Here is a 9,356-nt window from a genome sequence, read left to right as displayed (position 1 = left end):
GGAGATTGATTACCGGGAGGGCGGGTTTTCCCGGTGTGAGGGGGGCGGGGGGTTTGGAGATTGATTACCGGGAGGGGGGGTTTTCCCGGTGTGAGGGGGGCGGGGGTTTGGAGATTGATTACCGGGAGGGTGGGTTTTCCCGGTGTGAGGGGGGCGGGGGGTTTGGAGATTGATTACCGGGAGGGCGGGTTTTCCCGGTGTGAGGGGGGCGGGGGGTTTGGAGATTGATTACCGGGAGGGTGGGTTTTCCCGGTGTGAGGGGGGCGGGGGGTTTGGAGATTGATTACCGGGAGGGTGGGTTTTCCCGGTGTGAGGGGGGCGGGGGGTTTGGAGATTGATTACCGGGAGGGGGGGTTTTCCCGGTGTGAGGGGGGCGGGGGGTTTGGAGATTGGGCGGGGCCTGATGTGGGTGACGCGATGTCGGGGGCGGGGTCTGTTGCGGGAGACGCGGTGCCGGGGGCGGGGCCTGATGCGGTGCCGGGGGCGGGGCCTGATGCAGGAGACGCGGTGCCGGGGGCGGGGCCTGTAGCGAGTGACGGAGGCGGGGCCTGATGCGGGTGACGCGGTGCCGGGGGCGGGGCCTGTTGCGGCTGATGGGGGGCGGGGCCTGATGCGGGTGACGCGATGCCGGGGGCGGGGCCTGTACCGGGTGACGGGAGGCGGGGCCTGATGTGGGTGACGCGGTGCCGGGGGCGGGGTTAGCTCCGGGTGACGCGGTGCCGGGGGCGGGGCCTGATGCGGGTGACGCGATGCCGGGGGCGGGGCCTGTAGCGAGTGACGGAGGCGGGGCCTGATGTGGGTGACGCGGTGCCGGGGGCGGGGTTAGCTCCAGGTGACGCGGTGTCGGGGGCGGGGCCGGTAGTGCGTGTGAGCTCTTGGAGCGGGAGCGAGCAACGCGAGGCCTCTTTCCGGCGGAGCGGCGGGTGAGTGAAGACCAAGAGAGAGACCGGGATTAGAACACACCAGAGCCTCGGGCCCACACCCAGAGACAGAGCCCGAGGCTAGAGAGACGGGCCCCGAGCACACCACACCCCCGGGCCCCACACCTCAATCCCCGGGCCCAGAGCACACCACACCCCGGGCCTAGACACAGAGCCCGGACCCAGACCCCAACCCCGGTCTCAACACCCCAACCCCGGACCCAACTCCAGTCCCCTGTCCCCGGGCTCGGGCTCGGGCTCAGTGCCGCCACTAACCGCTCTCATTGTCTCCACAGCAACACAAGTCTGCCCCCCCGGACACCGAGAGAAGATGGGTCGCCGACCCGCCCGCTGGTGAGTACCCGGGGACAGAGGGTGGGAGACACGGATCCGCTCTGATTACCGCCCCGGCCTACCACGCCAGGGAAAAGCCTCAGCCTTGCCTGGGCCCGCCGCCACGTGGCGGGGGGAGGGGCCAACGAGTCAGTGTGGGGGTGCGAGTGTGGGGCTCAGGACCCTGGGGGGGGGGCCGAGTGTGGGGCTGAGGACCCTGGGGGGGGGGCCGAGTGTGGGGCTCAGGACCCTGGGGGGGGCTGAGTGTGGGGCTCAGGACCCTGGGGGGGCCAAGTGTGGGGCTCAGGACCCTGGGGGGAGGCCGAGTGTGGGGCTCAGGACCCTGGGGGGGGCCGAGTGTGGGGCTCAGGACCCTGGGGGGGGGCTGAGTGTGGGGCTCAGGACCCTGGGGGGGCCAAGTGTGGGGCTCAGGACCCTGGGGGGAGGCCGAGTGTGGGGCTCAGGACCCTGGGGGGGGCCGAGTGTGGGGCTCAGGACCCTGGGGGGGGCTGAGTGTGGGGCTCAGGACCCTGGGGGGAGGCCGAGTGTGGGGCTCAGGACCCTGGGGGGAGGCCGAGTGTGGGGCTCAGGACCCTGGGGGGAGGCCGAGTGGGGCGCAGGACCCTGGGGGGAGGCCGAGTGTGGGGCTCAGGACCCTGGGGGGGGGGGGGCGAGTGTGGGGCTCAGGACCCTGGGGGGGGCCGAGTGTGGGGCTCAGGACCCTGGGGGGGGGCGAGTGTGGGGCTCAGGACCCTGCGGGGAGGCCGAGTGTGGGGCTCAGGACCCTGGGGGGGGGTGGGGCTCAGGACCCTGGGGGGGCCGAGTGTGGGGCTCAGGACCCTGGGGGGGGGGTGAGTGTGGGGCTCAGGACCCTGGGGGGGCCGAGTGTGGGGCTCAGGACCCTGGGGGGGGTGCCCGAGTGTGGGGCTCAGGACCCTGGGGGGGGCCGAGTGTGGGGCTCAGGACCCTAGGGGGGGGGGGCGAGTGTGGGGCTCAGGACCCTGGGGGGGGGGGCGCCGAGTGTGGGGCTCAGGACCCTGGGGTGGCTGAGTGTGGGGCTCAGGACCCTGGGGGGGCCGAGTGTGGGGCTCAGGACCCTGGGGGGGGGTGAGTGTGGGGCTCAGGACCCTGGGGGGGCCGAGTGTGGGGCTCAGGACCCTGGGGGGGGTGCCCGAGTGTGGGGCTCAGGACCCTGGGGGGGGCCGAGTGTGGGGCTCAGGACCCTAGGGGGGGGGGCGAGTGTGGGGCTCAGGACCCTGGGGGGGGGGGCGCCGAGTGTGGGGCTCAGGACCCTGGGGTGGCTGAGTGTGGGGCTCAGGACCCTGGGGGGAGGCCGGGTGTGGGGCTCAGGACCCTAGGGGGGGGGGTGTGGGGCTCAGGACCCTGAGGGGGGGTGAGTGTGGGGCTCAGGACCCTGGGGGGGCCAAGTGTGGGGCTCAGGACCCTGGGGGGGGGGCGAGTGTGGGGCTCAGGACCCTGGGGGGAGGCCGAGTGTGGGGCTCAGGACCCTGGGGCCGAGTGTGGGGCTCAGGACCCTGGGGCCGAGTGTGGGGCTCAGGACCCTGGGGGGGGGGTGAGTGTGGGGCTCAGGACCCTTGGGGGCAAGAATGGAGCTTCGGGGGGTGGGGGGGCTGCCATTCTGATGCCCCCTGCAGTTGAATAGCCCCATTGCGTTTTTTGTTGGCGGGGTGTCCTTATGACGCATCACATGGTCGAACAGCTCCATGGTGCTCTTGTGACTGACTGGGTCGGGGTGGAGGTCACTGCAGACCGACCCTGGGCTGGGAGCCCGGGGAGAGGATTCGAGGGTTCATGCTCCGCCACTGCCGTGGTTCCCAAACTGAGGGTCCACCAGATATCTCTGGCAGCAAGGGTAAAGGGAGAGATTGTGTAACAGCGTGTTTTATTAATTTTTGTTTATTTTATTGATTGCATCTTTATAATATTCTACATCCAGTGAGGCTTTACAGGTCTGCAGGGATTTGTTATATTAAATAGTTAATTTGCTTCAAGGTATGCCGGTGACAGCAGACACACAGACGATGACATACAGAGCCCTCGCCCCCCAGTCACTGCGCATTGCGCTGTATCCGTGTGTTACAGTTTGTACATTTGGCCCAACGCTGGGCCATTTAAAGAGCTTAACATCTTAATCCTGTCGTCTGCTGCTGGGGTACACGGGCAGTCCGTGGATCTGGACGGGGATGCGCAATAGGTAAAGTTTGGGGACCTCTGTATTAATCTTACTTAACTCTTAATCTCTGAGCCTCTTCACCACCCTCCCTATTCTTAGCCTCAGTCCCATTTTATTAGATATGATTATTGGGGGTTACAGAACCACAGCAGGTAACTGGAATAAGATATAGATCAGCAATGTTCTTGTTGAATTATAGGCTCATGGGGCTGAACGGCCTCCTCCTGTTCCTAATGTAAGAGGCTCGAGGGGCTGAATGTGCCTCCTTCTGTTCCTGTGTAACAGGCTCGAGGGGCGGAACGGCCTCCTCCTGTTCCTAATGTAAGAGGCTCGAGGGGCTGAATGGCCTCCTCCTGTTCCTAATGTAACAGGCTCGAGGGGCTGAATGGGCCTCCTTCTGTTCCCGTGTAACAGGCTCGAGGGGCTGAACGGCCTCCTCCCTCCTGTTCCTAATGTAAGAGGCTCGAGGGGCTGAATGGCCTCCTGTTTCTGTGTAACAGGCTTGAGGGGCTGAATGTGCCTCCTTTTGTTCCTGTGTAACAGGCTCGAGGGGCTGAACGGCCTCCTCCTGTTCCTAATGTAACAGGCTCGAGGGGCTGAATGGGCCTCCTTCTGTTCCCGTGTAACAGGCTCGAGGGGCTGAACGGCCTCCTCCTGTTCCTAATGTAAGAGGCTCGAGGGGCTGAATGGCCTCCTGTTTCTGTGTAACAGGCTTGAGGGGCTGAATGGCTTCCTGTTCCTGTATTCCCTCGCTGCATTAATGGCTTCCTCCCGCAGTGAGCCGCATTGGTGCCTGTGAATCCTATACCCCGCTGGGTCATTCGCACTGTCGGGAGGAGGCTGGGGAATTTGCAGGTGGTGAGGAGGCTGGAATCGAGTGGCACCCACCGTGTGTTCAGAGCACAAGGACTTGGGCCGTCTCTAACTGCACTGATTGCCCTCCCCCATCACCAGCCGCTCTATTCACCGCCTGGCCGTGTCCCGGGGGGTTCTGTTGTGGATGGGAATGTGCGGCGGTGCTGGCAACTAACAGTCAGTACAAGAACTACAATCTCGCAGCGGGTTACTGTGAGGTTCGCCTGGATTGGGGTGACAGTCTAACTCTTGTCTTTTAGTTACAGATACTGCAAGAACAAACCGTACCCAAAGTCCCGCTTCTGTAGGGGCGTTCCTGGTTAGTATCCTGCTTTTTTAACTCCCGTTTATGATTTATATGAGGAGCGAAAGGACTGCCTTCGATGTAGTTCCGCATCCCGTCAAATGTGGTGCATGCATTTTAAATCAGAGCGCTGGGATCGGTTAGATTCAGCAACGTGGCGGCCTCGATTTAAACTTTAGACCTCTGGCGCACATCATTGTGGCCTGCGGGGACGTAGCTTGGGTGATCCCGCCCGAGGCGGATAGGCCCTGGGATGTCGTCGCTCCCACTCGGGCGTGATTCAGCGGCGTGCTGGGTCGCAGAAATTCGCTTGTTTGCCCCCTCTTCCGCCACCTGGACTGCAGCCTGTTTCAGCAAATGGTTCCCCCCCCCCCCGTTTAACTCTTCCTCCTCTTTGTATTCAGATCCTAAGATCAGGATTTTCGACTTGGGTCGCAAGAAGGCAAAGGTGGACGAGTTCCCGCTATGCGGCCACATGGTGTCCGATGAGTACGAGCAGCTCTCCTCCGAAGGTGGGTCGGCTAGAAGTGTTCGGAGTGAGTGCGCGCTGGGCTCAGTAAAATGGTGGTCCTGGTCATAAAATGGCTGCCTCGGCGACAGTGCGGAGATTAGAGTCTGATTTGCATTTATACTGCGCCTTTAATGTCACGGCGTTTCACACAAAAGATTTTATCAAACAAGACCACATAAGGGGATATTAGGACAGGTGACCACAAGCTTGTTAAAATGCGCTGTGTTGGTGGGCTGAGTGGGAGGCTTTGCTCGCTCCGGTTGCGTCTAATGGGACGGATGGTGGGGATGAGCATCTTGGGAGCAGTGGCCACAATAGGATGAGGTTTAACTGGACCGGGGGAAGAGAGTAGAGGCGATTAAGAGAGGTGGTGTGGAGGAGGTGTTGGCCTGTAGACCAAGGGAGCCCGTTTATTACACTGGAGCACCAGCCTACAGAATGGGCCCAGAAGACTGATCGCTGTTTGCGTCCCCCACCTACCGCGGAGCAGAGGGGCAGGTGAACGGTTGGGTGGGGGGGGGTGCGGGTGACGTATTGGGGGGAACTTCAGGTGTGCGCCCGTCTGGATTGTCAATGTCTGGCTTCTGCTACGTAAAGTACATAAGATGTAGGAGCAAGAGCAGGTCATTCGGCCCCTCGGGCCTGCTCCGCCATTCAATAAGACCATGGCCGATGTGATCTTGGCCTCAACTCCACTTCCCCGCCCACTCCCCATAACCCTCGACCCCCTTATCATTCAAACATCTGTCTAACTCACTCTTGAATATATTCAATGACCCAGCCTCCACAGCTCTCTGGGGAAGAGAATTCCACAGATTCACGGCCCTCTGAGAAGAAATTCCTCCTCATTTCCGATTTTAAAGGGTGCCCCCTTATTCTGAAATTATGCCCCCTAGTTCTAGATTCCCCCACGAGGGGAAACATCCTCTCTGCATCTACCCTGTCGAGCCCCTTCAGAATCTTATATGTTTCAATAAGATCCCCTCTCGTTCTTCTCCTCTTGATGGTAAGGCAGGGCACCGGAGTCCAGGCGAGAGAGAGAGAGAGAGATGGCTTCCCGAGGGACTACTTATACCCCTTTCTGGGCGCCCTTATCACTTGCCAGATCAGCTTGTTTCTTTGTCTGACCTGGACGTGTTGAAGTCTATACAAAGGAAACCGTTCTGGGCCCATCGACCTGGATGGCCAGTTAATCGGTTTTTAAACGTCCCAGAAGTGTTTTCCTTTGTGTAACTGGTCTTGTGATTGGGGCCATTCCAGTTTTAATGCCCCCTTCATCTCCGGAATCAAGCTCGTGAACCGCCTCCAATGCAAGTATATCCTTCCTTAAATAAGGAGACCAAAACTGTACGCAGTACTCCAGGTGTGGTCTCACCAACGCCCTGTACAGTTGTAGCAGGACTTCCCTACTTTTATACTCCAATCCCTTTGCAATAAAGGCCAACATTCCATTTGCCTTCCTACTTACTTGCCTGTGCCTACATGCTAACTTTTTGTGATTCGTGTACAAGGACGCCCCCCAGCTCCCTCTGTACCTCTGCTGTGTGTTTAAATGTCTCTTCCCTCCCTCCACCCCCAGCTCTGGAGGCTGCCCGTATCTGCGCCAACAAGTACATGGTGAAGATGTGTGGGAAGGACGGGTTCCACATCCGTATGCGGCTGCATCCCTTCCATGTCATCCGGATCAACAAGATGTTGTCGTGTGCCGGTGCTGATAGGTGAGGGGGACTGGGCGCTGCGTTCGACCCAGTTTATCCTGGACTTCGGGGGGGGGGTGGGTGGGACAACATGTGGAGCCACGTCCCTCTGTTTACCAGGGATGGCAGGAATGACGTATGAGGAGAGATTGGGTCGATTGGGCTTGTACTCACTGGAGTTTAGAAGAATGAGAGGGGATCTCATTGAAACTTATAAAATTCTAACAGGACTAGACAGACTAGATGTAGGAAGGATGTTCCCGATGGCGGGGGAGTCCAGAACCAGGGGTCACAGTCTAAAGATAAGGGGTAAGCCATTTAGGACAGAGATGAGGAGGAATTTCTTCACCCAGAGAGTGGTGAACCTGTGGAATTCTCTACCACAGAAGGCAGTTGAGGCCAATTCATTAAATCTATTCAAGAAGGAGTTAGATATATTTCTTAAGGCTAAAGGGATATGGGGAGAAGGCAGGGACAGGGTACTGAATTTGGATGATCAGCCATGATCTCACTGAATGGCGGAGCAGGCTCGAGGGGCCGAATGGCCTACTCCTGCTCCTATCTTCTGTGTTTCTGTTTTCTGGGGGTGGTTTGTTGTGCGCGTTTCCCAGGCTCGGGGACTTGCAGTCAATTAAGCCGACTGGCTTTCGTCCTTGTGGAATGCTGGTGTGCAATGGCTGCATACAGTAACACTCTCTGGTTTGTGTATGTGCTTTGTGACTCCGTACAAAGTGCTCTAAGGGACCTCTGAGACACGCGCTTATGCGAGTCGCTCGGGTAGTGTGTGTTTAACCACTCGGGCACTGGTGGTTTACGGTGAGGTACTGTCGTGATTTAGCCAGTGGGCTTGACATCAGCAGTCTGGGAGTCTCGCCAATGCACGGAGAGCAGGTGTAGGTCAGTCTTTGATTAGCCCAAGTCTAGGTGAGCGTGTCTCCCTACTCCTGCTCTCTCCGCTTCGAGTTCTGTCGGTGAATGTGTGCCGGGGCTGATCGATCTCTCTCTATCTCCGCAGGCTTCAGACCGGGATGCGAGGGGCCTTTGGCAAGCCCCAGGGCACCGTGGCCCGGGTGAACATTGGCCAGGTCATCATGTCCGTGCGCACCAAGGCCCCGAACAAGGAGCACGTGATCGAGGCTCTCCGCAGGGCCAAGTTCAAATTCCCCGGCCGCCAGAAGGTAATTTACTGGGTGGGTGGGGTCCCTCTCTGAATCTGTGTGGGGGGGGGTGGGGTGGCCGTTCTTGTGCTGAAGCATTGTCATCGATTCCTGGCCTGTTTGGGACTTCTCGGCATCGCGCCCAATCGCACCTAAAGGGGGTGGAGCGCTGCTCGGGGACTTGCAGTTAATTAAGCCGACCGGCTTTCGTCCTTGTGGAATGCTGGCGTGCGATGGCTGCATACAGTAACACTCTCTGGTTTGTGTATGTGCTTTGCTTCTCCGTGCAAAGTGCTCTAAGGGACCTCTGAGACAGAGTGAACCGTAAAGAATGCTTTTGGGGTGGAATTGTTTGCCTGCTTGCACAGCTATGGTGATATGTTCTTGACTTGGTTGGGGTGGGGCTCTGGTGGCCTGTGTCTCCTGTCCAATGCGATACAGTACAGCGCCGTTGAAAGCGCGGCACCCCAACTTTCATCTCCGATCAGCTTTGTAGTTTTAATGTTAATGAGCTGGGTGGTGTAATTGCCCTGGGCTGGGGAAGAGTGGGAGCGGTTACTCAGCGACCCCAAGTGAAGGCAGGACTGGCCGCGGTACCCCGCGTGGTGGAATATCGTGGCGGTCGGTCACTCGGGGTGGGATATGTTCGGGTGGCGGAGGAGGCGTGCACTGTAGGTTTACATTGGGTGGGGTGGGGGTTGTGGCCTCTCGATTGATCTCTCTCCCTCTCCCCACCACCGCCTCAGATTCACATATCTAAGAAGTGGGGATTCACCAAGTTTAACACCGAGGACTTCGATGACATGGTGGCCGAGAAGCGCCTGGTGCCCGACGGATGCGGGGTCAAGTACATCCCCAGGAGAGGGCCTCTTAGCGTGTGGCGTGCTCTTCATGCCATGTAAATTGTGGCTTCCTCATAAACCGTTTAAAATAAAAAAAACTTATCCACAGTGTACCCGTCTCCCGTGAATTCCTGCTGTGCGTTGAGGGGGCTCCTGGTCGCTGTAAAGGAAGCTTTACACTCCCTCTAACCCATGCTGTTTATTACAAAAAGGGATATTGGAGGGAGTGCCGAGAGGATTTACACGGATGTGGCCAGGATTGAGAGGATGCAGCCAATCGGCAAAGATTGGGGCAGCGGGGGCTCTTTTCCCTGGGAAAGGGGAGACCTGATTGAGGTCTTTAAAACGGTGAAGGGGTTCGATAGGGTGGATGCGGAGCAGCTATACCTGTGGGGGGAGAAAACCAGAGTGAGCCTGTGGAAGTCGTGACAAGATTGCCAAGGGAGGCTTGATGCAGGCATGAGGAAACGCCTGGCCCCGTTCGGCAGTGCGCCCAGCACGGTCCTGTTCCCTCAATGTCCCTTTCTGTCCAGTCGTGGCGTA

At 59.4% G+C, this 9,356-nt stretch overlaps 1 protein-coding gene and 2 non-coding genes across 3 annotated transcripts; all 3 read left to right on the top strand.

The window, feature by feature from the left end:
- The first annotated feature begins 842 nt into the window (after positions 1 to 842).
- Positions 843 to 8,924, top strand: rpl10 (ribosomal protein L10). The gene is made up of 7 exons (XM_085978794.1): positions 843 to 923; positions 1,217 to 1,274; positions 4,563 to 4,621; positions 5,011 to 5,118; positions 6,697 to 6,835; positions 7,830 to 7,992; positions 8,718 to 8,924. Exons 2-7 carry the CDS (start codon positions 1,252 to 1,254, stop codon positions 8,871 to 8,873), a joined length of 648 nt encoding a protein of 215 aa, XP_085834920.1. The 5' UTR covers positions 843 to 923; positions 1,217 to 1,251; the 3' UTR covers positions 8,874 to 8,924.
- Positions 7,436 to 7,572, top strand: LOC147086658 (small nucleolar RNA SNORA70). The gene has a single exon (XR_015075757.1). It is a non-coding gene; the product is annotated as a small nucleolar RNA SNORA70 (small nucleolar RNA).
- On the top strand, positions 8,153 to 8,289 carry LOC147086657 (small nucleolar RNA SNORA70). Its single transcript, XR_015075758.1, has one exon. It is a non-coding gene; the product is annotated as a small nucleolar RNA SNORA70 (small nucleolar RNA).
- Positions 8,925 to 9,356: the final 432 nt, after the last annotated feature.

This window comes from Somniosus microcephalus, unplaced genomic scaffold (genome assembly GCF_052327205.1).
Source record: "Somniosus microcephalus isolate GS21.2 unplaced genomic scaffold, FLI_Smic_1.0 unresolved_chr7, whole genome shotgun sequence".
In the NCBI taxonomy this organism is placed as follows: Eukaryota; Metazoa; Chordata; class Chondrichthyes; order Squaliformes; family Somniosidae; genus Somniosus; species Somniosus microcephalus.
The sequence above is the reverse complement of the archived record's forward strand: the minus strand, read 5'-3'. Positions and strand labels throughout refer to the sequence as shown.

Coding starts and splice junctions, on each gene's coding strand:
- rpl10 (XM_085978794.1), top strand. CDS start 1,252: ATGGGTCGCCGACCCGCCCGCTG. Junction 6,836..7,829: donor TCGTGTGCCGGTGCTGATAG/GTGAGGGGGACT, acceptor CTATCTCCGCAG/GCTTCAGACCGGGATGCGAG. Junction 7,993..8,717: donor AATTCCCCGGCCGCCAGAAG/GTAATTTACTGG, acceptor CCACCGCCTCAG/ATTCACATATCTAAGAAGTG.